The following is a 27,115-nucleotide window of genomic DNA, read 5'->3' as shown; positions in this document are numbered from 1 at the left end:
GATTATTCTATTTTTTGAGTGGTGCAAACCACTCCAACAACCAGCTTTGTCTGTATCTATGTTTGTGTACCTGTGTACCTGTCCGTGCAAAGGTGAGCATGGTTACTATGGACACTGACATTACGTCAGACCACAGCTGATCAGACTATATAAGACCTTGCACCACTCAGTTCACACGGGTGTGATTTTTTTTTAAATGATTGAACATTGACATTGTTGATATGGCACACCGACTATCAAGACAATGAAAACATGACACTTCATGTCCAAAAGGTTGCCGACCCCTGTTCAGAGATTGTGGAATAGTTTGGTCTGGCTACGCGAGACGATGTTCCAACTTCCAACTCACCTTGCTTGGTGTCCTGTCTTCTCCTGGCGTTGTGGGAAGAGGACCTGGGGGCAGGCTGGTCCCCCACACTCCTCCTAGCACCTCGCTGGTTCTGCTGAGTGGAGGAGCTGGGGGTGGTGGTGGTGGTGGTGGTGATGGTGGTGGGCACTGGAGAGGAGAGGAGAGGACAGGACAGCGGTTCTCAAACATGTGCACGGTTCCACATCAACCGACACAAAGACGTCCACTTTACTCCTTGAAGCATCACAGGGTACCAAGTAACCAACAACATTGAACTGATTTTACTGCTGGTGAATGATATTTAGCAGTAATAGTGAGTATATGCACATGCATCACTTTTTCCACCGTGCCACCGTTTCTTTTTTGAATCACTTTTTCCACCGTGCCACCGTGCCGTCTTGGGTGCGGCAAGTCGTGCGGTAAAGTACTGGGAGCTGGTGGTAAGTGTGGCGCTCCACCTCAGTAATGAATCTCCCAGGGGTCTACAGCGCATTGCAACGAGGATAGACCACCTCAGTAATGCATCTCCCAGGGGTCTACAGCGCATTGCAACGAGGATAGACCACCTCAGTAATGCATCTCCCAGGGGTCTACAGCGCATTGCAACGAGGATAGACCACCTCAGTAATGAATCTCCCAGGGGTCTACAGCACATTGCAACGAGGATAGACCACCTCAGTAATGAATCTCCCAGGGGTCTACAGCGCATTGCAACGAGGATAGACCACCTCAGTAGTGAATCTCCCAGGGGTCTACAGCGCATTGCAACGAGGATAGACTCGTGCGTTCTTGGCCGATACCGACAATAAGCCTCTCCGACCTACTTTACTGTATGATGATTGGCCCGGGCGGATTGACATAAAAAGAAAAAGCACCAATAGTTGTTTGCGATGCGGGTACCTGTGTGAGTGGGCGTGGCCTCTGAAGAATGCTGGTTGGCTGGAGGGTTTGGAAGCGAGGGGTCAGGGTTCACAGGGCCTGTCACCACGCCACCCAGGGACGAGCTCAGGAGCCGGCTCTGATTGGAGGAAAAGCAGTCAATCAGTGGAGTGAAGTTAACAGCCAGTAAACTAGTAGTCAGTGAGTCAACTAGTCAGTGAGTTAACCAGCCAGTCAATAAACCAGTGTGTACCTGCAGTTCCAAGTGGTTTTGTTGCATTTTCTCCAGTTCCTCCAGTCTGTTGAGATGTTGTTCCAGTCTGTGTGACACTCTGTCCTCCTCCTCTCTGCTCCTCCTGTGGTCCTCTCTGCTCCTCCGCAGCACTCCTTCCTCCCTGCACACAGAGCACCGGGAGGAGGTCACACGTCGAGGATCAATCCAAAGTTCTTCCAACCACAGTCTGAAAACTCACCTCTTCAGTCTCCGTGTGGAGCTGACAGCAACTAAACGTGCCGACACTCTTTTGCACCTTAATATCTAATCATTCTAATGTCATGTAGCTGTTAACCTGCTGTTAGTGTGGACCTACCGAAATGTCACCACCTCACCCCTCTAATGTTTAACCTCACATACTGTACATGTAGATAGATATCCTAGGGCCTATTCATAGGCCCTAGGTATGAATAGAATAGGCCAGTATGAATACAATAGGCCATTAGAATTTGTGTTTAACCTCACGTAATGTACATATCTTAGATTTGTGCCTCTCATGTTTTTATTTTGTCTTTATTTTTTATTTTCTCCTTGCTCCCCTGACCTCCCCTCTCTTTTTTTAATTCTTCTTTCTGAAAACAACGGGAAAATAATGGAGCTTGCGGACAACCTGTACAACCTGTGACGAGTCTTTAAGAGAGTTGGAGTTGTGCGAGCTACAACCTGTACAACCTGTGACGAGTCTTTAAAGGAGCATTCAGTGATTTGGGTGATTTGGAAAACCACCCAGTCCGCCCCGGTAACAAAATGTGCACATGCACGCTCTACAGTGGGGGGAAGTGCAACAGGCCAACAGCATGTGCACCAAAGCCCGCCCCCACTCGATCATGATTGGAGGAAGGCCCCACTCATCCTGATTGGATGAAGGTTTTGCCACCCGCCACCAAAACTGAAACTAGGGTTTTTTGACCCCAGGGGCTCACTGGGGACAGGGAGGAACTCCTTATATGGTCAGCACACTCTATAGTAGGGAGGATTATCCAGAAAAAAAGAAAAAATAAGTGATATTTGAATTAAGTCAAATCACTGAATATACCTTTAAGAGAGTTGGAGTTGTGCGAGCTACAACCTGTACAACCTGTGACGAGTCTTTAAGAGAGTTGGAGTTGTGCAGCTACAACCTGTACAACCTGTGACGAGTCTTTAAGAGAGTTGGAGTTGTGGAGCTACAACCTGTACAACCTGTGACGAGTCTTTAAGAGAGTTGGAGTTGTGCGAGCTACAACCTGTACAACCTGTGACGAGTCTCTAAGAGAGTTGGAGTTGTGGAGCTACAACCTGTACAACCTGTGACGAGTCTCTAAGAGAGTTGGAGTTGTGCGAGCTACAACCTGTACAACCTGTGACGAGTCTTTAAGAGAGTTGGAGTTGTGCAGCTACAACCTGTACAACCTGTGACGAGTCTTTAAGAGAGTTGGAGTTGTGGAGCTACAACCTGTACAACCTGTGACGAGTCTCTAAGAGAGTTGGAGTTGTGGAGCTACAACCTGTACAACCTGTGACGAGTCTTTAAGAGAGTTGGAGTTGTGGAGCTACAACCTGTACAACCTGTGACGAGTCTTTAAGAGAGTTGGAGTTGTGCAGCTACAACCTGTACAACCTGTGACGAGTCTTTAAGAGAGTTGGAGTTGTGGAGCTACAACCTGTACAACCTGTGACGAGTCTTTAAGAGAGTTGGAGTTGTGCGAGCTACAACCTGTACAACCTGTGACGAGTCTTTAAGAGAGTTGGAGTTGTGCAGCTACAACCTGTACAACCTGTGACGAGTCTTTAGGAGAGTTGGAGTTGTGGAGCTACAACCTGTACAACCTGTGACGAGTCTTTAGGAGAGTTGGAGTTGTGGAGCTACAACCTGTACAACCTGTGACGAGTCTTTAAGAGAGTTGGAGTTGTGCAGCTACAACCTGTACAACCTGTGACGAGTCTTTAGGAGAGTTGGAGTTGTGGAGCTACAACCTGTACAACCTGTGACGAGTCTTTAGGAGAGTTGGAGTTGTGGAGCTACAACCTGTACAACCTGTGACGAGTCTTTAAGAGAGTTGGAGTTGTGTGAGCTACAACCTGATAGCCAACCTGTGACGAGTCTTTAAGAGAGTTGGAGTTGTGCGAGCTACAACCTGTACAACCTGTGACGAGTCTTTAAGAGAGTTGGAGTTGTGCAGCTACAACCTGTACAACCTGTGACGAGTCTTTAGGAGAGTTGGAGTTGTGCAGCTACAACCTGTACAACCTGTGACGAGTCTTTAAGAGAGTTGGAGTTGTGTGAGCTACAACCTGATAGCCAACCTGTGACGAGTCTTTAAGAGAGTTGGAGTTGTGCGAGCTACAACCTGTACAACCTGTGACGAGTCTTTAAGAGAGTTGGAGTTGTGCAGCTACAACCTGTACAACCTGTGACGAGTCTTTAGGAGAGTTGGAGTTGTGCAGCTACAACCTGTACAACCTGTGACGAGTCTTTAAGAGAGTTGGAGTTGTGCAGCTACAACCTGTACAACCTGTGACGAGTCTTTAGGAGAGTTGGAGTTGTGCGTGCTACAACCTGTACAACCTGTGACGTGACAATCAAAGTATCAAACTGAATCCGATATGAACTTTTTATTATCATCATCAGGCTGTGTTACCACATTATTACTGACTGACACAGATCACTCAAACAATATGAATGAATGACAACCAGAATTTATGCGCATAATTCGCGCAACGCAAGGCATTATTTGTGTGTGTGTGTGTGTGTGTGTGCGTGCGTGCGTCCTACCTGTTTGTGACCACCAGCGTCCTCAAACTATCTGCTACTTGAGACATGGTCATCTCCAGGTTACCCTGAGCCTGCCACACACAATACTAGTATTAATACTAAATAAAATAAACATGTACATAAAGAAATAAAACAAACAACAACAACACCACGGTAAATAAGCATGTTGCTGCTGCCGGGCAGGAACCATGTACATGTACTGTATCTCCATATTTCAACGTACTTAACACCCTACTTCGTTGTACAAAGCGTCTTGCGAAAGCAGCAAAAATAGCCGATCTTGGCCGTGGCTCAGCGGTCCAGGCACCTTGGCTGGTAAACCAGTCTGGCAGTGTGCCGCGGGTTCGACTCCCGATCCCGACGGCCTTTACTGCATGTCACCCCCCCCCATCTCTCTCCCCATTTTCTGTCAGCCTACTGTCTATCGCTCCATTAAAAATATATAAAATAAAGGCGAAAGCCACAAAAAAAAACATTTAAAAATAGCCGATCTTATGCAAGCTCACAATGTGCCGCAGTAGTGCTGCACGATTAATCAGAAAAAGGTCGTGATCCAGATATATAGACACCTATGCGATTTCTACATTTCAGCAGGAATCGTGCAGTTGGATGTAAAATTCATATTTAGTTGTTCTTGTGCTTTTGTTACAAGAGAGAGGTTTAATTCAAGCACTTTGATGTTGTCCGTTTAAACTAAAGCCACAGTAGTTGGCTCCAGGTGCCACATTTTTAATGTAGTAATGTTCAGCAATTTATTGTCTTTAGTCTATTGACTAAAGACAATAAATATTGTCATGGAAAGAAATGAGAATCGTGTGAGAATCGCGATCCATCGTGATGGTGGAAAATCGAGATTCACATTTGAGCAAGAATCGTGCAGCACTATGCTATGTTTCTATGCTACGTTTCTATTTTAGAAACATTTTAAAAGAGAAAGTGGCAATGACGAGTATTAAGCTTGTGACTAAATAATAACTACATTGGATACATTGGAACACAGATTTATTTCTTTAATTGACAAATAAGTAACGGGATTCCACCTGACAGTGACTGTATCATGTATCATGTGTATATATATATATACATATATATATATATATATATATATATATATATATATATATATAAATATAATATATATATATAATATATATATATATATAAATATTATAGTCATAATAATGCTAGAAGGCTTTCTTAGCTTTATTTGTAGTTGTTACGTCCCCACCAAAGAGATCCAGGTGTTATTTTGTGCAAAAGTGCATTATTGGCTATTTCCCCTACCATAAGCCCTCAATGAATTGCATTGAATTGAATGGGGCATTGGGTTGTTGTGCTAATTTGCTTATTTCCATCGCTCAAATAAAAAATCACACCCGTGTGAACTGAGTGGTGTAAGGTTTTATATAGCATGATCAGCTGTGGTCTGACGTAATGTCTGACGTAATGAAATCACACAAAATATGTTAAGTAAAAAAAGCTATCATTTTTGATAAATGTATGTATCACACCCGGATGTGATTTCACAACTGGCTGTTTTTGCGCAGAGAAAATGACCACGGTTGCTACGGTCATCCAGTTCACCCGGGTGTGATTTAATTACGTCAGAAATTATTTTGAACATAGCAACCATGGTCATTTTTTTATGCACACAAAAGCCAGTTGTAGGAGTGGTTTACACCACTCAAAAAAAGAAAATTGTATACATCCTCTTTTCATAATGTAAATAGTATCCCAAGCGGCACACTTTACTACTTATTTCGATGGAAATAAGCGAATTAGCACAAAAACCCAACCCCCATTGAGGGCTTATGGTAGGGGAAATAGCCAAAAATGCACTTTTGCACAAAATAACACCTGGACCTCTTTGTTGGGGACGTAACAACTACAAATAAAGGTAAGAAACACTTCTAGCATGGAATTCTCCTTTAAGTTAAAAACTTAAAATAGATTTTTCGTTGCAGTTAGTGTATCGTTAATATATATTCTTTCAGAGCGAATGTTTTTAACTCAAATCTTTTCTTCTAGGGGGGTCCCTGGAACAACATATTTTAAGATGGGGGTCTTCAGCCAATTACATATAATTTTGGAGCTCCTTGACATGAAATAGTTTGAGAACCACTGACATTGAAACATAGGTTTTTCAGAAAACTGTCATGATTTAGAAGACATTTGTGGAATCAATTCTCAGTTCTCAATGGCTTAACCCATTTTGGGTGGGAACCCTTTTGGTGTTAGCATTATGTTATGCTTTAGCTATTGAAAAATAGCAGATCTACAAGCTCATAGCGCGCCACCGAGTGGCGCGCTACGAGCTTGTAGGTCTGCTATTTTTGAAAAATCAAAGAGCGACTGACATAGAAACATAGCTTTTTCAGAAAACTGTCAGGATGTGGAAGACATTTTTAGAATCTGATCTCAGGTCAAAATGGGTTAATACAGCCCTACATATTATGTACCTTGATCAGAGGAGCGGTAGCGGCCACCGCGGCAGCCGTTACCATGGCGCCCAGTCCTGCTGGGACGTCCGGCGTCGACTCCATCCTCTGACCAAGAGCTCCGGGCTCTAACAGCTGCACTTTCACCTCCCTCCTCATGGGGGCGCTCTGAGACCTGAGCGCAACAGGGAGGAGCAAGAAGTGGAACCAAAGATGCTTTAATGTAGAAAGATAGGCCTACATGCTTCACCGCTACACGAACCAACCGTGGCCTACGTGCTTCACCGCTACACGAACCAACCGTGGCCTACATGCTTCACCGCTACACGAACCAACCATGGCCTACATGCTTCACCGCTACACGAACCAACCGTGGCCTACATGCTTCACCGCTACACCAACCAATGAACCGTGGCCTACATGCTTCACCGCTACACCAACCAACCGTGGCCTACATGCTTCACCGCTACACCAACCAATGAACCGTGGCCTACATGCTTCACCGCTACACGAACCAACCGTGGCCTACATGCTTCACCGCTACACCAACCAACCGTGGCCTACATGCTTCACCGCTACACGAACCAACCGTGGCCTACATGCTTCACCGCTACACCAACCAACCGTGGCCTACATGCTTCACCGCTACACCAACCAACCGTGGCCTACATGCTTCACCGCTACACCAACCAACCGTGGCCTACATGCTTCACCGCTACACGAACCAACCGTGGCCTACATGCTTCACCGCTACACGAACCAACCGTGGCCTACATGCTTCACCGCTACACCAACCAACCGTGGCCTACATGCTTCACCGCTACACGAACACAACCGTGGCCTACATGCTTCACCGCTACACGAACACAACCGTGGCCTACATGCTTCACCGCTACACGAACCAACCGTGGCCTACATGCTTCACCGCTACACGAACCAACCGTGGCCTACATGCTTCACCGCTACACGAACCAACCGTGGCCTACATGCTTCACCGCTACACCAACCAACCGTGGCCTACATGCTTCACCGCTACACGAACCAACCGTGGCCTACATGCTTCACCGGCGCTACACGAACCAACCGTGGCCTACATGCTTCACCGCTACACCAACCAACCGTGGCCTACATGCTTCACCGCTACACGAACCAACCGTGGCCTACATGCTTCACCGCTACACCAACCAACCGTGGCCTACATGCTTCACCGCTACACGAACCAACCGTGGCCTACATGCTTCACCGCTACACCAACCAACCGTGGCCTACATGCTTCACCGCTACACGAACCAACCGTGGCCTACATGCTTCACCGCTACACGAACCAACCGTGGCCTACATGCTTCACCGCTACACGAACCAACCGTGGCCTACATGCTTCACCGCTACACGAACCAACCGTGGCCTACATGCTTCACCGCTACACCAACCAACCGTGGCCTACATGCTTCACCGCTACACGAACCAACCGTGGCCTACATGCTTCACCGCTACACCAACCAACCGTGGCCTACATGCTTCACCGCTACACCAACCAACCGTGGCCTACATGCTTCACCGCTACACGAACCAACCGTGGCCTACATGCTTCACCGCTACACCAACCAACCGTGGCCTACATGCTTCACCGCTACACCAACCAACCGTGGCCTACATGCTTCACCGCTACACCAACCAACCGTGGCCTACATGCTTCACCGCTACACGAACCAACCGTGGCCTACATGCTTCACCGCTACACGAACCAACCGTGGCCTCCATGCTTCACCGCTACACCAACCAACCGTGGCCTACATGCTTCACCGCTACACCAACCAACCGTGGCCTACATGCTTCACCGCTACACGAACCAACCGTGGCCTACATGCTTCACCGCTACACGAACCAACCGTGGCCTACATGCTTCACCGCTACACGAACCAACCGTGGCCTACATGCTTCACCGCTACACCAACCAACCGTGGCCTACATGCTTCACCGCTACACCAACCAACCGTGGCCTACATGCTTCACCGCTACACCAACCAACCGTGGCCTACATGCTTCACCGCTACACCAACCAACCGTGGCCTACATGCTTCACCGCTACACGAACCAACCGTGGCCTACATGCTTCACCGCTACACCAACCAACCGTGGCCTACATGCTTCACCGCTACACCAACCAACCGTGGCCTACATGCTTCACCGCTACACGAACCAACCGTGGCCTACATGCTTCACCGCTACACCAACCAACCGTGGCCTACATGCTTCACCGCTACACCAACCAACCGTGGCCTACATGCTTCACCGCTACACCAACGAATGAATGCTCTCGTAAGTGTGGGCGCCGCCGTCTGGGCGTCAGATCATCTCCTGAACATCACATGATTACTGTGCTGGATATGAGCGTCGCAGTCCTGCAACCCGGCGAGCGGAACGGAAGACAATTTCCAATTTAATGCATTTTTTCCCGTTCATAAAGTATTTATTTAAAGACCTGTAAGCCTCGGACAAAGTCAACTCGGATCGTGACAACTCATGACAACAAACACAATTTTTGGGCCGAACAAATAATTAGAAAGAAGACAAAAAAGCTCAACACTTATTTTCTTGTTTTTCTTTCTTCTAATTATTTGTTCGCCCCAAAAAGTTGTTTTTGTTGTCACGATCCAAGTTGGCCTTGGCCAAGTAGGCTTACAGGTCTTTAACCCCTTTTGGTGTTAGCATTATGTTATGCTTTAGCTATTGAAAAATAGCAGATCTACAAGCTCATAGCGCGCCACCGAGTGGCGCGCTATGAACTTGTAGGTTTGCTATTTTTTAAAAATCGAAGAACGACTGACATAGCTTTTTCAGAAAACTGTCAGGATGTAGAAGACATTTTTAGAATCTGATCTCAGGTCAAAATGGATTAATAAATACTTTATGAAACGTCTATGGGAAGCATGGATTGGAAATGTTCTTCCGGAGCGCTCGTCGTCATGAAAGGGGGCGGGACTGTGACGCTCTATAGAGCGTCGCAGTCCCGCCCCCTACCAGGGCCCAGGAAATGATTCTCCGTTAATTTTCCTCATAGACATTTCAGAAAGTATTTATTTAAAGACGTTTACGCCGCGGACAAAGCCAACTCTTGTCGTGACACATCATGACAACAAACAAAATTTTTCGGGCCAAACAAATAATTAGAAAGAAGAAAAGAACGGCAGGTTACAACACTTTGTTGTTTTTCTTCTATGAAATTATTTGTTTGGTCCAAAATATTGTGTGTGTTGTCATGATTTGTCACGACTCGAGTTGGCTTCGTACGACGCTTAAAAGGTCTTTAAATAAATACTTTTTGAAATGTCTATGGGAAAAATGCATTGTGATTCATTTCCTGGGCCTGGCGTCGTCATGAAAGGGGGCGGGACTGCGACGCTCTATATCACCAGAGTGCATTGCTGCTGGGACAGAGAAAGGTCGGACGACAACAAAGTAGATTTTCTCCTGATTTGTCTCTCTGAAAAATGCCAGAATATTCTGAGGATTGTGTGGTTTATGAAGAATGTGTCAAAAATGGACTTTCACTGACGATGGGGCCAAATAATTGGTCTGAAGCAAGGTTATTATAGTCACAACGGAAAAAAAGACAAAACGATAACTAACTGAAACTGTATTGTGTGTTTACAAAACTAACTAAAACTAACTGCTATGATAGACAAAATGCCATTAGTTTTTGTCAAGTTTAATCAGTAACTGAATATTCTTTTTTTAAATGCTATTTTTTCTTGAGTTCTTAATTACACAATATAATACTTATTTGTCAGGAAAAGGGCAGAACAAACTAAAACTAGCACTAAAACTAATAAAAACGAAGCTAAAACTAAAATAAAAAAGCACACCCGTGTGAACTGAGTGTAAGGTCTTATATAGCCTGATCAGCTCTGATCTGACGTAATGTCTGACGTAATGAAATCACACCCGGGTGAACTGGGTGACCGTAGCAACCATGCTCATTTTTTGAGCACAGACAGACAGACAGACACGTAAACTAACAAAGCCAGTCGTAGGAGTGGTTTACACCACTCAAAAACTAATCAAAACTAGCAAACCCGCTCGAAAAACTAAATAAAACTAACTGAATTAGGGGAATAAAAGTCAAAACTAACTAAAACTAAAAATCCCAAACTAATATAGAACATTCGGTCAGAAGCTGTGTTCGTGTTCACTTCTCCCATTGGAAGTGAACCACAGTGTGACCACTGACCGTCCTAAAGGGTCAAGCACCTACAGTACGCCAAAGGTGTACTGCTTGCTTTTCCATCTCTTGTCTCGGGTAGAACCAAAGACAAAACAATAGAACGTTTGGAACCAAATCGACCCTTATGGGTCTGTAACTCTGAGAGTGTAACGGGTCCATTTGGGTCCATTTGTACACTCTCAGAGTTAAATTAACATTGATTTTACAATATAAATTGGGGGTCCCAGAGATAGAAATGCCATGTCAAACTGGGGGTCCTTGAAATTAAACGGGTTGAGAATCACTGCTACAGCCATAACAATCTTCTCTATATGGGGGGTCCCTGGCATATCTCTTCAAATGGGTGGTCCCTGGCATATCTCTTCAAATGGGTGGTCCCTGGCATATCTCTTCAAATGGGTGGTCCTTGGCATATCTCTTCAAATGGGGGGTCCCTGGCATATCTCTTCAAATGGGTGGTCCCTGGCATATCTCTTCAAATGGGTGGTCCCTGGCATATCTCTTCAAATGGGGGGTCCCTGGCATATCTCTTCAAATGGGGGGTCCCTGGCATATCTCTTCAAATGGGTGGTCCCTGGCATATCTCTTCAAATGGGGGGGTCCCTGACTCCCTGCCATATCTCTTCAAATGGGTGGTCCCTGGCATATCTCTTCAAATGGGTGGTCCCTGGCATATCTCTTCAAATGGGTGGTCCCTGGCATATCTCTTCAAATGGGGGGTCCCTGGCATATCTCTTCAAATGGGTGGTCCCTGGCATATCTCTTCAAATGGGGGTCCGTGGGGCCAATTAGTGTCAATGTGGGGGTCCTTGACGTAAAAACGTTTGGGAACCACTGAATTAGACTTAACATAACATATGTTAGAAAGGATTAACCCATTCTGGGCGGGAACCCCCTTCGGTGTTTCAAGCATTATGTTATACTTTAGCTATTGAAAAATAGCAGATCTACAAGCTCATAGCGCGGCACCGAGTGCCGCGCTACGAGCTTGTAGGTCTGCTATTTTTTTTAAATCGTGAAAATGTAGTGCACATCTTTGAATATATATTCTTTCAGAGCAAACGTTTTTTTAACTCAAATCCTTGCTTCTGAGGGGTTCCTGGAACAACATTTTTCCAGATGGGGGTCGGCAGGGCAAATGCAGATAATTCTAGGGGGTCCTTGACATGAAAAACTTTGAGAACCACTGACATAGAAACATGGGTTTTTCAGAAAACTGTCAGGATTTAGAAGGCATTTGTAGAATCGTCCACAGGTCTAAATTGGTTAAAAGTGGAAATGTTCTGCCCCCTACTGGATCTCTTCAACCACAACACCCTGGTGGCTCTTGACTAGTTCCAGTGTTGATTTTGACAGCACATTTTGCTTTAGTTTTTTTGAATAAATCTTAAATTAGTTTGTTTTAGTCATATTTTAGTCACCCTGGACTTGCGTGTTGCGTCACTCACGGAACCTACTTTGAGAAACCCTAAATGCTTACATGGTAAACAAACGGAAACACAGAATGCAGAGATGGATGACATAGAGCAGTAGCATAGGGAGGAATGGAGACAGATGGCAGAGATGGATGACATAGAGCAGTAGCATAGGGAGGAATGGAGACAGATGGCAGAGATGGATGACATAGAGCAGTAGCATAGGGAGGAATGGAGACAGATGGCAGAGATGGATGACATAGAGCAGTAGCATAGGGAGGAATGGAGACAGATGGCAGAGATGGATGACATAGAGCAGTAGCATAGGGAGTAATGGAGACAGATGGCAGAGATGGATGACATAGATCAGTAGCATAGGGAGGAATGGAGACAGATGGCAGAGATGGATGACATAGAGCAGTAGCATAGGGAGGAATGGAGACAGATGGCAGAGATGGATGACATAGATCAGTAGCATAGGGAGGAATGGAGACAGATGGCAGAGATGGATGACATAGAGCAGTAGCATAGGGAGGAATGGAGACAGAATGCAGAGATGGATGACATAGAGCAGTAGCATAGGGAGGAATGGAGACAGAATGCAGAGATGGATGACATAGAGCAGTAGCATAGGGAGGAATGGAGACAGATGGCAGAGATGGATGACAGAGCAGTAGCATAGGGAGGAATGGAGACAGAATGCAGAGATGGATGACATAGAGCAGTAGCATAGGGAGGAATGGAGACAGAATGCAGAGATGGATGACATAGAGCAGTAGCATAGGGAGGAATGGAGACAGATGGCAGAGATGGATGACATAGAGCAGTGGTTCTCAGCTAAATGATGGCGAGTTGGTAACCAAATGGACACTTAACTCTTGAGATTGTAAAATGAAACCTTCATTTTTTTGCTCTCAGGAGTTAAATTATTGTTATACATCTGCATTAATTAATTTACAAGAGGTCTGAACAATTTTAAAATGTAGAAGAATTTATATTTTTGATCAACGTTTGCCTGTTAATATCTCTCCTATATGGTGCCACTGCCAACATCAACACTGCATGGAATATACAACGAATCTTATCCAACGACAACAAAATCCAAGTCTTGGCTGAATCTCATCAAATAAATGGTGGTCCGTGGCTCAAATGCCGAATAAATAATAAATGGTAAATGGTAAATGGTGCATTTATATAGCGCCTTTATCCAAGGCGCTTTACATAGATTGTGCATTACATTCACCCATTCACACACACATTCATACACCGACTGCGGCAGAAGCCATGCAAGGCACTAGCCAGCACATTGGGAGCAATTTGAGGTTCAGTGTCTTGCCCAAGGACACTTCGACATGTAGACAGGAGGAGCCGGGATTCGAACCGCCGACCCATGGATCATTGGGCGACCTGCTCTACCTCCTGAGCCACAGTCGCCTGTGACAGCCTTGATATGAAAAGGGTTGAAAACCACTGACACAGATCATCAGCATAGGGAGACATGGACATGGACTGACAGGGACAGGGTCAGGGAGGAGACATGGACTGAAGACAGACAGGGACAGGGTCAGGGAGGAGACATGGACTGAAGACAGACAGGGTCAGGGAGGAGACATGGACTGAAGACAGACAGGGACAGGGTCAGGGAGGAGACATGGACTGAAGACAGACAGGGACAGGGTCAGGGAGGAGACATGGACTGAAGACAGACAGGGACAGGGTCAGGGAGGAGACATGGACTGAAGACAGGCAGGGACAGGGTCAGGGAGGAGACATGGACTGAAGACAGACAGGGACAGGGTCAGGGAGGAGACATGGACTGAAGACAGACAGGGACAGGGTTAGGGAGGAGACATGGACTGAAGACAGGCAGGGACAGGGTCAGGGAGGAGACATGGACTGAAGACAGGCAGGGACAGGGTCAGGGAGGAGACATGGACTGAAGACAGGCAGGGACAGGGTCAGGGAGGAGACATGGACTGAAGACAGACAGGGACAGGGTCAGGGAGGAGACATGGACTGAAGACAGACAGGGACAGGGTCAGGGAGGAGACATGGACTGAAGACAGGCAGGGACAGGGTCAGGGAGGAGACATGGACTGAAGACAGACAGGGGCAGGGTCAGGGAGGAGACATGGACTGAAGACAGACAGGGACAGGGTAAGGGAGGAGACATGGACTGAAGACAGGCAGGGACAGGGTCAGGGAGGAGACATGGACTGAAGACAGACAGGGGCAGGGTCAGGGAGGAGACATGGACTGAAGACAGACAGGGACAGGGTCAGGGAGGAGACATGGACTGAAGACAGACAGGGGCAGGGGCAGGGAGGAGCCATGGACTGAAGAGAGACAGGGACAGGGTTAGGGAGGAGACATGGACTGAAGACCGACAGGGACAGGGAGGAGACATGGACTGAAGACAGACAGGGACAGGGTCAGGGAGGAGACATGGACTGAAGACAGGCAGGGACAGGGTCAGGGAGGAGACATGGACTGAAGACAGGCAGGGACAGGGTCAGGGAGGAGACATGGACTGAAGACAGGCAGGGACAGGGTCAGGGAGGAGACATGGACTGAAGACAGGCAGGGACAGGGTCAGGGAGGAGACATGGACTGAAGACAGGCAGGGACAGGGTCAGGGAGGAGACATGGACTGAAGACAGACAGGGACAGGGTCAGGGAGGAGACATGGACTGAAGACAGACAGGGACAGGGTCAGGGAGGAGACATGGACTGAAGACAGACAGGGACAGGGTCAGGGAGGAGACATGGACTGAAGACAGACAGGGACAGGGTCAGGGAGGAGACATGGACTGAAGACAGACAGGGACAGGGTCAGGGAGGAGACATGGACTAAAGACAGACAGGGACAGGGTCAGGGAGGAGACATGGACTGAAGACAGACAGGGACAGGGAGGAGACATGGACTGAAGACAGACAGGGACAGGGTCAGGGAGGAGACATGGACTGAAGACAGACAGGGACAGGGTCAGGGAGGAGACATGGACTGAAGACAGATAGGGACAGGGTCAGGGAGGAGACATGGACTGAAGACAGACAGGGACAGGGTCAGGGAGGAGACATGGACCGAAGACAGACAGGGACAGGGTCAGGGAGGAGACATGGACTGAAGACAGACAGGGACAGGGTCAGGGAGGAGACATGGACTGAAGACAGACAGGGACAGGGAGGAGACATGGACTGAAGACAGACAGGGACAGGGTCAGGGAGGAGACATGGACTGAAGACAGACAGGGACAGGGTCAGGGAGGAGACATGGACTGAAGACAGACAGGGACAGGGTCAGGGAGGAGACATGGACTGAAGACAGACAGGGACAGGGTCAGGGAGGAGACATGGACTGAAGACAGACAGGGACAGGGTCAGGGAGGAGACATGGACTGAAGACAGACAGGGACAGGGTCAGGGAGGAGACATGGACTGAAGACAGACAGGGACAGGGTCAGGGAGGAGACATGGACTGAAGACAGACAGGGACAGGGTCAGGGAGGAGACATGGACTGAAGACAGACAGGGGCAGGGTCAGGGAGGAGACATGGACTGAAGACAGACAGGGACAGGGTCAGGGAGGAGACATGGACTGAAGACAGACAGGGACAGGGTCAGGGAGGAGACATGGACTGAAGACAGGCAGGGACAGGGTCAGGGAGGAGACATGGACTGAAGACAGACAGGGACAGGGTCAGGGAGGAGACATGGACTGAAGACAGACAGGGACAGGGTCAGGGAGGAGACATGGACTGAAGACAGGCAGGGACAGGGTCAGGGAGGAGACATGGACTGAAGACAGACAGGGACAGGGTCAGGAAGGAGACATGGACTGAAGACAGACAGGGTCAGGGAGGAGACATGGACTGAAGACAGACAGGGACAGGGTCAGGGAGGAGACATGGACTGAAGACAGACAGGGACAGGGTCAGGGAGGAGACATGGACTGAAGACAGACAGGGACAGGGTCAGGGAGGAGACATGGACTGAAGACAGACAGGGACAGGGTCAGGGAGGAGACATGGACTGAAGACAGACAGGGACAGGGTCAGGGAGGAGACATGGACTAAAGACAGACAGGGACAGGGTCAGGGAGGAGACATGGACTGAAGACAGACAGGGACAGGGAGGAGACATGGACTGAAGACAGACAGGGACAGGGTCAGGGAGGAGACATGGACTGAAGACAGACAGGGACAGGGTCAGGGAGGAGACATGGGAACAGAAGAGAAGACAACAACAACAAGGGACTAGTATACCTCTTGTTCAGAGCTGCCAGGACCGCTCCTCTCTCTCCTGCAGGGTAGTGGGAGATCAGGACCTCAGAGCCTGGAGCAGCTTCCACACCAGAACCAGCTCCCCTGGCAGTACCAGCTACTGAGACGGAACCAGCTTCCAGAACAGAACCAGCTACGGGTTCGGAACCAGTTAGTGGACCAGGCACAGCTTCCAGAACAGAACCAGCTACGGTTTCGGAACCAGCTCCGAGACTGGATGCAGTTAGTGGCCCAGAACCAGCTCCCCTGGCAGAACCAGCTCCCCTGCCAGAACCAGCTCCCCTGGCAGAACCAGCTCCCCTGCCATAACCAACTCCCCTGGCAGTACCAGCCCTCCTGGGAGTACCAGCTCCTGGGAGAACCAAATCCAGGGAAAGGTTACAATTAAATCAAGGTTTAGTTTCATATAGCTGCACACTGATCAACCTAATTAACCAAAATATGTAAACACAAACATTGTCCCAACACAAACATTAAATGCCATTCATAATGAATGGCCAGTTTTACGTCATTGTCCCAACACAAACATTAAATGCCATTCATAATGAATGGCCATTTTTGAGTGTTTGTGTAAACAGTGAGGACACAAATTGTGATTGGCCGGAATGAGATGATGTAAGTCTTTTTTTTTGCAGATAAATCATTAATAGGTTCATTTAGCAGTTTAGTTAACCATTGAATTAACAGCTACGTTTTAATAAGTACAATTTAATGGGTAAAACGTTTAGTTGACAGTTTAGTTAAACATACTAGTTCATGAGTTAACTGACACAATCTTACCCCGAGCAGAGGACTGTCTGTCTGTGAGCAGTCTCTTATGTCTGACAGGATCCTGCAACGCGCACACACGCACACTAAGTATTAATATACTTACATTCAAACTTCAGGCCTGCAATTTTCCAAATGCCATTTTACCATTGTCTGCCATTTGTAACGCTCAAACACGAGTACTTGGTTTTGTGCCGGTGTTTTGTGGACCGAAAATAGCCGATCTACAAGCTCACAGCTTCTTCCATTTGAATCAAGCTCACAAATTAAATGATTCATTGCAGGATTCAACTATTGCAGGGGTGTACCATCTGACTGTCTGTCAAATGTTCAAGGTTTCTCTATTTAGCTAATTATGATTCATGGTATACTACTATACTTGACATTACTGGAAACCACTAGCACCATTTCATTTCGGGTTTATGATCCGGTCGGGAGCGGATGATATCGTTACGTCATGTTGTAGTATTGTTTTGTAGTCGACAGGCAGGAACAATCAAACAGAACTTTATTTTACCTCAAACCGATTTTTATCATTAAAAGCTGCAGGCTACGAGAGCTTTTATTGTTATTCTTCCGGTTTGAGGGAAAAGGAAGTTCCGTTTGATTGTTCCTGCCTGTAGACTACAAAACAATACTACAACGTCATCATCCGCTCCAGACCGGTTCACACGGCACTTTTGGAGCAGAGACGAGGCTTTCCTCCGAGGTGGAAAGCCTGGTGAGGCGAGGTTAGGAAACCACTGCATGGTTTCAGTTAATTAAAGCCTGGTGAGGCGAGGTTAGGAAACCACTGCATGGTTTCAGTTCATTCCAGTATGTTATGATTCGATTCAATTCAATTATTCAGCTACATTTTAACAGCCAAATTTATATCATTTATAATACTATAATAAAGCAGTAAAGAATTATAAAGGTATTCTTTCCTCAAAGATAATAGATGTGAAATACCTGGTTTTCTTTGGTGGCTCGTCTGGACGTCACTGATCTGTTCTGTTTTCTCTCTGCGGTTAATCCATTGAGACCTGGAACGCATCCATGTCACGTTAGCGTTTAACCACATTAACCATTAACCCATTTTGGGCGGGAACCCCTTTTGGTGTTTTAAACATTATGTTATAATTTAGCTATTGAAAAATAGCAGATCTACAAGCTCATAGCGCGCCACCGAGTGGCGCGCTATGAACTTGTAGGTCTGCTATTTTTGAAAAATCGTTAAAATGTGCCTCAAATCTTTCCGAAAATTGTCATGATTTAGAAAACTTTTTTTTTTTATTTCGACGTCAGGCCTGAATGGGTTAAGGAAGGAATGGTACAATTCAAGGGAGGCTTTAATCACACTTGTCCAGAGCGATGTACAAAGTGCAAGATGGGGGTAAATGGCATGAATGAACCCTAATCATCAACCAATGACAGGTCAAATGGTTTGATTTAAATGAATGGACGTAATTTTAGCCAATCTGTGTGGTAAGAGAGAGCATGTCAATACAATATAATTAGTTATTGTGCAGTGGTTGGAGTTAGTGGTAGGTGGTATGAATTGATATGGCAATAAATCGATGTATGAATCGATACAGATGCTGCTATATGGATTGTGTGGGTGGCGATGCAGTTTTGTCATGTAAACACACGGTGTAGGTGCAATGCACAGTAAAGCCACGAGGTGGCTTTTATTTTCATTTAAAGATGTCTGTGGGCCTGAACGTGTTTTACTCTTCTATTGAGACGTGTTAGTAATTACTTCACTCCATTAGGAGTGCACATAAAACGTACAGATTGTTGCTAACATTACTGGGAGAGTGCCGGTTGTTTGTGTGTGTGTGTGTGTGTGTGTGTGTGTGTGTGTGTGTGTGTGTGTGTGTGTGTGTGTGTGTGTGTGTGTGTGTGTGTGTGTGTGTGTGTGTGTGTGTGTGTGTGTGTGTGTGTGTGCGTGCGTGCGTGCACGTGCGAGTGCGTGTGTATGCATGCGTACCCGTGTGTGCATGCGTGTACAAACCCTGGTCAACTTTCTGCCGTGGTTCTTTGAGTTCTTCTATCCTGGTGGGTCGATGCTGCTCGGACAGCGACTGAACAGGAAACTGCGCCGGAACCGTGTTGGAGGGCGTTGGCGTCACTGAACCCAATCCCGCCTGGGACTCGTGGCCTTGGTCAGGGAACAAGATCCTCTGGGACTCATGGCCTCTGTCGGGGAACAAGATCCTCTGGGACTCGTGGCCTCTGTCGGGGAACAAGATCCTCTGGGACTCGTGGCCCTGGTCGTGGAACAGGATCCTCTGGGACTCGTGGCCTCGGTCGGGGAACAGGATCCTCTGGGACTCGTAGCCTCGGTCGGGGAACAGGATCCTCTGGGACTCGTGGCCTCGGTCGGGGAACAGGATCCTCTGGGACTCGTGGCCCTGGTCGGGGAACAGGATCCTCTGGGACTCGTGGCCTCGGTCGGGGAACAGGATCCTCTGGGACTCGTGGCCTCGGTCAGGGAACAGGATCCGCGTGGAGCGGATCAGAACCGCCGCGGCGTCAGAACTGCAGCTGGAGTCTTCGTCCGAGTGCATAACCCTTCACTTGACATAAAAGCACAGTCGAAATGTAAAGAAGAATACAATAAAGTCCTGCACACTGTCTTCAAATGCAGTTAAAACGCTTTAATGGGGAAACCACAGCTCTATAAGACCTTCGTCAGGCTATCTTGACAAAGATAGCCTGACAAACGTCTTTATAATATAGACCGAAACGTTGAATATTGCAAAACAAAGGCTATGTATTAAATATATTATATCGTAAAATTAAGTATTCAAATGTATTTATTTTTTCACAGCATTAAATGGTCATGATTCACCAGGATCCTGGATGGCTTGATCGATTCTAGGCTTAAAATAATTTATATAAATATTTTTGGAAAAATGAATGGGGTCTGGATCGATTGAACCAGAAACTGGCCAACACTGCTAAGCCCTTAGATAGGTTTATTCTCTGTGTCATATAATAAATGCTTGGCACTTGCCTATATCAGTGTGTGACTACCCTTTTAGTGTATTATTCCATGGACCGACACCACTGCAAGGATTGGTGTGCGTAGCGTCCTTTTGCATAGATTTTCTAAGAGCCAACTCTTCCGAGGCATGGTGCCCACTAGTCTGTTTTGGTGACATATTTCCCTAGTGCTCACTCTTCTGAGGCTCCCAGGTTTCCTGGTCTGCCCACTCTGGGTTTTGGTGCCCATATTTCCCTAGTGCTCACTCTTCTGAGGCTCCCAGGTTTCCTGGTCTGCCCACTCTGTGTTTTGGTGCCCATATTTCCCTAGTGCTCACTCTTCTGAGGCTCCCAGGTTTCCTGGTCTGCCCACTCTGTGTTTTGGTGACCATATTTCCCTAGTGCTCACTCTTCTGAGGCTCCCAGGTTTCCTGGTCTGCCCACTCTGTGTTTTGGTGCCCATATTTCCCAGGTGCCCAGGATGTTTACAATTTACAATTTAGGCATTTAGCAGACGCTCTTAATCCAGAGCGATTTACATTAAGCAAGAACAAAAAAGCATGGGAATACATCACATATATAAAATGCATTTATCATGAAACATGCGTAAGCTAAGAACGTAACTAGAACATATCTATATAATGACACTATACATATATACTATACTATGCTATACATATGTACTATGAAGTGCTATGACTACATGCAATGCAATTATTGTGCTGTCTACATGACATGCTATAAGTCTGTTTCAAATGCTATCTAAGTCTAAAAAGTGCTATCTAAGGGGGTAGGGTAAGTGCTACGGGCCATGATGGAGTCTGAAAAGGTGGGTTTTCAGACTACGGCGGAAGATTGGGAGATGTTTAGGGGCCCACCCTTCCTGTTAGCATGGAAATGTAACTGTATATAAGGAATTCTAAACGCCTACAAGTACATGCACCTCCGAGTGCCCAGGGGCAGGACAAACAACAATACATGAAACACTTGTGTGAAGTGAGGGGCGTCCACTGTATTTTAATATTGGCCACATGACATCTCACGTCGTCAATGTTTGTCTGCTGTCCTAATAAACATTAACAGCCCAGACTTGGTTGCCATTTGATTTACGTCATAAGGGCTCTGTCTAAACCAGTGATTCTCAACCTTTTTTTCACCAAGTACCCAGAAAATTAACGTTTGTTTGTTTCTAAACAAACATTAAAAAAATACCTAGCTCTTACTGCACTAGGGACCAGAGCAAAACAAAGACCATAGACTTCACTGCCATATTGTAATTTTTAAAAGCCATGCATTAAATTCTGCACTGTGCACTGACTTTTTTTTTAAAATGTGTACAGTACTATGTAACCGTGTTTACATAACAATAAATACATTTTACCAATAAGGTCCCCCTCAGCAGCTGTCTACTGTCTAGTCTAGTGCAGTGGTTGTCAACGTTTTTTCAACAAGTACCACCTCAGAAAATATCTGGCTCTGCAAGTACCATCATTATGACTTATGTTAATATATATAAGAATATAGTAGTGTGGTGGTGCATGTTGTTTACGTGCAGAAACACATTGCCCTGTCGGCTCTAGTTGGGTGTTTTCACCGTTTACTTGTCTTTAGATAGACGGGGATGTTTTTGGGGGCTACCAAAACAAATAATACAATAATAGCTCAGACTCAGGTAAACAGGGCTAAGCTCAGACTAGCGCTTTGCTGTACTAACTTATGTACACTAGTAGTACAGTAGTTTGATTGATTGAAATATGTATTAACAGTTTGCAGAATTACAGTACATTTCAAGCACAAACTCAATACAAAGACTGTTAACTGTGAGTGGACGACCCAATTAAGCATTACACTTGTTTACAAGAGGGTCCACCACCATGTTCAATTCATCATGTACTATAGTTACTTTAAACCACTGATAATATATAACATATTAATAACAGTGTAATAATGTTTACCTGCACTGGGCTGACGAGCTGTGTACTGTAGGCGTTCAAACTTCCCGCTTCATGCGCGAGCTTCTTGTATTCGTGAACGAATTCAGATAAATGACTTGCAACCCCAGTTAGAACAATGTCTGCCACCACAACATGTGTGTGTTTATAATAACCCAGATAGTGGAAGAAGCTACGAGTCGACTTGAAGCGAAACGTGATTAAAACGTGGCGAACACACACAGAGCAACTGTTACTGAGTGACGACAGCAAAACAAACCATAATAAACTGCAACACACTCTCCAACGGAAAATACAGTACCACTTCCTGCTTCATGCTTCCTACTTCCGGCCCGGTTAAAGTCAACATTAAAAATATATATTTAAATAAACCGTTATTTGTTTTAATAGAGAGAGAGAGAGAGAGAGAGAGAGAGAGAGAGAGAGAGAGAGAGAGAGAGAGAGGCATCGATAATAAAATATGTACTTTATTAAGTATATTTCTTATTTGTACAACATCCATTTGATAAATAAATGAATAAATAAATGGATCCATGGATGGATGGATGGATAAATAAAGGGAGATATTATTGACGATTATATTGTCCATTTGTTCAACATCGGACACTATTCTCAGTAACACAATCTGTCAGTGTCACATGACCTTCAGAGACACACCGGGTCGGTCTGTTGTTGCTCCAGTTCGTTCTAAAGGTCTGATTGATTGATTGATACACATATTCATTCATAAATGCACTATTCATTTTACACAGTTGTTTAATGTCATATTTGGGGGAAATGTCGTCTGTCTATTCGGGTGATTTGTGCGGTTGTTGGTTGCGTCAGTCAGTGTTTTATTTGAAATGTATTGCTAACGAGCTAGCATTAGCCATACTTGCTGTCAGTAGTCAGTGTGTTATTCTCAACATACTTTGTCATTTCAAAGACCCCAGCCCAATTTGATGTGCATTCAGACAGTCCCATTTGATACAGTTAAGGGTCCATTTGGTTCCTAACTTCTAACGCTATGGACCAGAGCTAGTTCGGTAGTTCCTAATTCAATCTATAGCTGGAGACCTTAGCTGGAGACCCCCTGGAACCCCCACAAGGACCCCTGGGTCCAAAGTGGAATCACCTTTCAACTGGCTACTTTTTTTTTTACTGAGCAGGGCTGCCACGAATACAATACTAGTTGTGAAAGGGATATTTCACTTTCAAAACAATATTTTGGTAATTTTAACGTTGTTTGCAGAAAATGCACCACCAACATGCCACAAATAGAGAGAGGTTATTGTATTAAATGATTTAACTTTATAATTGATTTAATTGATGTGTTTTTGATGAACTGTTCCACTGCTACTCATCTTGGTAACCAGAAGGCTCAGATTTGAACCGGGGCGAGCGTGTTTTGGGACGAAGCGTTCTTGTATGCCTGATCTTCAGTATGATGATCCTGGTCGTTCCGGCTGTCAGATGTTAGTACAGCCCCGTCCCGAAGTACTGGGACCACTATCCATCAGGAGAAGCATAGTTCTTACCCATCCCTCAGCCTGATTGGTGGTGGCATGGGATTCCATCTTCAGTTCATATTGTACAGGCGGTACGCTTTTAATGGTGTGGCCCGAAGGGCCTACGTATATCAGGCCATTTATGATATGCCTAATATATATGCCTATATGCCTAAATGGTCAACCCATTGACAGTTTTCTGAAAAAGCTATGTTTCTGTCAGTCTTTCTTTGATTTTTCAAAAATAGCAGACCTACAAGCTCGTAGCGCGCCACTCACGAGCTTGTAGATCTGCTATTTTTCAATAGCTAAAGCATAACGTAATGCTAACACCAAAAGGGGTTCCCGCCCCCAAAATGGGTTAATGGGGTGGCCCGATGTTGAACAGATTTCTAGGGGTGGCTGTAACGAAGACTCTCACTCCCTCTCACAATAGTTCCATATATGGAGACCTCTGGCGTTGACATCAGGTCGATGTAGAATACTCCATATATGGATATGGACGACTGGCCCCGTCATCGTGATTCAGCTGATTGGCATCATCATCGTGACAAGCATTCAGCCGACCCGTGAATAAAGAGGGGAGGAATCTCAATCTATGCTTCGCCTTCCGTACGAGACAGGATATTTTGCCTTTAATTACAACCCAGATATTCTCAGCGATATTTGGCCTTACAACCCAGAGATTGTTGTTTAGGACACCCTGGTTAAGTGATATTTGGCCTTACAACCCAGAGATTGTTGTTTAGGACACCCTGGTTAAGTGATATTTGGCCTTACAACCCAGATATTGTTGTTTAGGACACCCTGGTTAGGTTCTCACCGGACAGTGCGGACACCACTGCGGCGGGTTCTAATTCTAAACACAGACAACCTGAGTTTTGAGTAGTTGTTTTTATACAGTAATAAACCCAGCTGTCTGTCATTAATTTCCCCGTGCCTTCCAGAAGCAGAACCATGGCCGCTGCGCAGGCGACTGAGTCGGACCAGATCAAACAGGTAATGGATTCTCATTCTTTATTTTCTCTATTTTTTTGGGGGCTTTTTGCCTTTTATTGATAGATTTACAGTAGTTTGACTTTGACCGGAAAGGGGGAGAGAGATGGGGGACACGCAGCAAAGGTCGTCGGGACCGGCACTCGAACCCGCGACATGCTGTCAGGCGGGATTACCAGCCTAGGTGCCTGGACCGCTTGGACGGCCCAGGCCATGGATTCTCATTCTAGTCGGCTCCATTACAGCCAGAGGACATTTGCTTTTGGGCTCCCCCATACATTTGGTTTTAACACGGCAGGCACCCATGAATTGTACATACTCTTCACTCTACCACCTTATATTTATGGCATCTTTTACTACTTCTACTTTGAAGGTCATGTAGTCTAAAGGTCATTCAGTCTGCTTTTCACCACCTGTCCTTAGAAATATTGTCCAAATCGAAACACCCTTTCCACCTCTAAACTAACCCTTTCCACCTCTAAACTAACCCTTTCCACCTCTAAACTAAGTTATTCATGCATGTTTATTCACGGTGTGCCGTGGCTGCTGTAGTTCCTTCTATTCCTGCCCCTCCAAAACCTTTACCCACTTGGTTCAGAATGCAGCTTCACAACTTCGTTTTAACTGGCCCGAGAAAATGTGATCAACCATTCTAGGTTCATTGCACTAGCTGCCCATTTCCATTTTTGATTCGAATTTAAGTCACATCTCGATTATTTATGGTATGGGTGTTGTGTTGTGTTGTGTGAGCAGTTCAAGGAGTTCCTGGGAACATACAACAAGCTGACAGAGAACTGCTTCATGGATTGTGTGAAAGACTTCACCACCAGAGAGGTGAAGCCAGAGGAGGTAACGCATTGTTCACCATGGTCTCAATAATTGTTGTTTGATTGATTTGAGTCAAATAGTTCACTGGTTCTCAACCTTTTTAATTTCAAGGACACACAATTTGGTATGCAGTGTATTAGGCCACAGACACCCAAGTACAAATGGCACGAAATTGACCTATACTTATTTGATGCCACTTTCTTAGTTACTCACATACGTTTCCTAACTATCAGTCATTTAGCTTGGTACCCCCTCAAGGACCCATATTTTCACCCATATTTTATCAAAATGTACAACATTTTTCCTAATCAACTTGGAAAAAGTTTCTAATTGAGAATATTTAACTTACAAGTAAACAAATAAGTCTAAATGAACACAGAGACTGACAACTTTATGATAGCTAAAATAATTGTATATACAGATTAGACAGACTATTATGTATTAATTGTGACTTATATATCTGTACTTTCTGTCTGCCTCTCCTCCGCCAGACGACCTGCTCGGAGAGTTGTCTACAGAAGTATCTGAAGATGACTCAGAGGATCTCCATGAGGTTTCAGGAGTATCACATCCAGCAGAACGAAGCCCTGGCAGCTAAAGCCGGCCTGCTGGGTTAGCCTACAACAACCTCCGCCTGCCCTGGCTGGAACCTCCAGGGACGACATCCTGACACCGGACTGGACTGTGTTTGCCGCCTTCATTTGGCTTCACGGGGGTCAGGGCGTCCAAATGGCTCTTTTCGTCTACACAGGGTAACCCAGAACCCTCCAGAACCCTCCATAACCCGACACGTTCCAGAACCCTCCAGAACCCTCCATAACCCGACACGTTCCAGAACCCTCCATAACCCGACACGTTCCAGAACCCTCCATAACCCGACACGTTCCAGAACCCTCCATAACCCGACACGTTCCAGAACCCGTGAAGTTCTGTGGTTAAGTTTGACAAATTCTGAAAGTATACGTTCCGAGTTCAGTTCTACCTCTTGATTACCGGCCCTGATTAGAGGGAAAATAATTTGAAAGCGTGCCATAGCGTATTGAAAGTGAATCCATATCCTGGGAAATACCTTCACGTTGTAGTCAAAAAGAGCCATAAAACCAGCGCCAGGCAGCTGTTCTGCTCCAGAACATTCACATGAAGGTCGGATGTCCCAGAAGATGAGACACAGCTGGACACTTAATACAGAGCCTTGATCCCAGGTCTGTCTCCAGATCCTAAAGCTTAAAAATCTGTATATGTAACTTTGTTTTTGTTAATAAAATGTCATTTTTTGACCAATCTGTATGGTACTGAGTGAAGGTAAAAAAGAAAAGTCTATCTCCCCCGAGTAAGCATGCATGCATGCTCTATTAGCACAGGGGTAAAAATGTCAGCACTTTTCTTACATTTCTTTCTTAAATCTGATCTTTAGTACTAGCTGTCCATTGCAAGTGATCATACTGTAAATGACGTCAACCTGTCGAATAAATAATGTGAGTGAATGAATGAAAATA

General features: G+C 45.9%; 2 protein-coding genes across 3 annotated transcripts in view; one reads left to right on the top strand and one right to left on the bottom strand.

Annotated features, from left to right (window-relative positions):
- The window catches only part of kiaa0586 (KIAA0586 ortholog), a 123,706-nt gene extending 101,125 nt beyond the window's left edge, over positions 1-22,581 (bottom strand). Inside the window, exons 1-10 of the mRNA XM_079528467.1 lie at positions 22,312-22,581; positions 19,383-19,947; positions 18,338-18,411; positions 17,399-17,450; positions 16,601-16,970; positions 6,717-6,870; positions 4,258-4,328; positions 1,482-1,623; positions 1,250-1,367; positions 350-496 (exon numbers count right to left, since the gene is read on the bottom strand). Coding sequence (XP_079384593.1) covers positions 350-496; positions 1,250-1,367; positions 1,482-1,623; positions 4,258-4,328; positions 6,717-6,870; positions 16,601-16,970; positions 17,399-17,450; positions 18,338-18,411; positions 19,383-19,938 — 1,684 coding nt within the window. The 5' untranslated portion in view covers positions 19,939-19,947; positions 22,312-22,581. The remainder of the gene's footprint in view (positions 1-349; positions 497-1,249; positions 1,368-1,481; positions 1,624-4,257; positions 4,329-6,716; positions 6,871-16,600; positions 16,971-17,398; positions 17,451-18,337; positions 18,412-19,382; positions 19,948-22,311) is intronic.
- Positions 22,582-22,896: 315 nt separating this feature from the next.
- timm9 (translocase of inner mitochondrial membrane 9 homolog) lies at positions 22,897-26,900 on the top strand. Of its 2 annotated transcripts, none has more exons than XM_079528015.1 (4): positions 22,897-23,001; positions 24,743-24,794; positions 25,545-25,640; positions 26,111-26,900. In XM_079528015.1, the coding sequence occupies exons 2-4, from the start codon at positions 24,753-24,755 to the stop codon at positions 26,234-26,236; spliced, it is 264 nt and encodes an 87-aa protein (XP_079384141.1). In that variant the 5' UTR covers positions 22,897-23,001; positions 24,743-24,752; the 3' UTR covers positions 26,237-26,900. The 2 variants fall into 2 exon arrangements, with proteins under 2 accessions (XP_079384141.1, XP_079384142.1); XM_079528016.1 differs by having other exon boundaries at positions 22,933-23,001; positions 24,746-24,794.
- The last annotated feature ends 215 nt before the right edge of the window (positions 26,901-27,115 follow it).

This window comes from Electrona antarctica (genome assembly GCF_951216825.1).
Source record: "Electrona antarctica genome assembly, chromosome: 18".
NCBI lineage: Eukaryota > Metazoa > Chordata > Actinopteri > Myctophiformes > Myctophidae > Electrona > Electrona antarctica.
The sequence above is the reverse complement of the archived record's forward strand: the minus strand, read 5'-3'. Positions and strand labels throughout refer to the sequence as shown.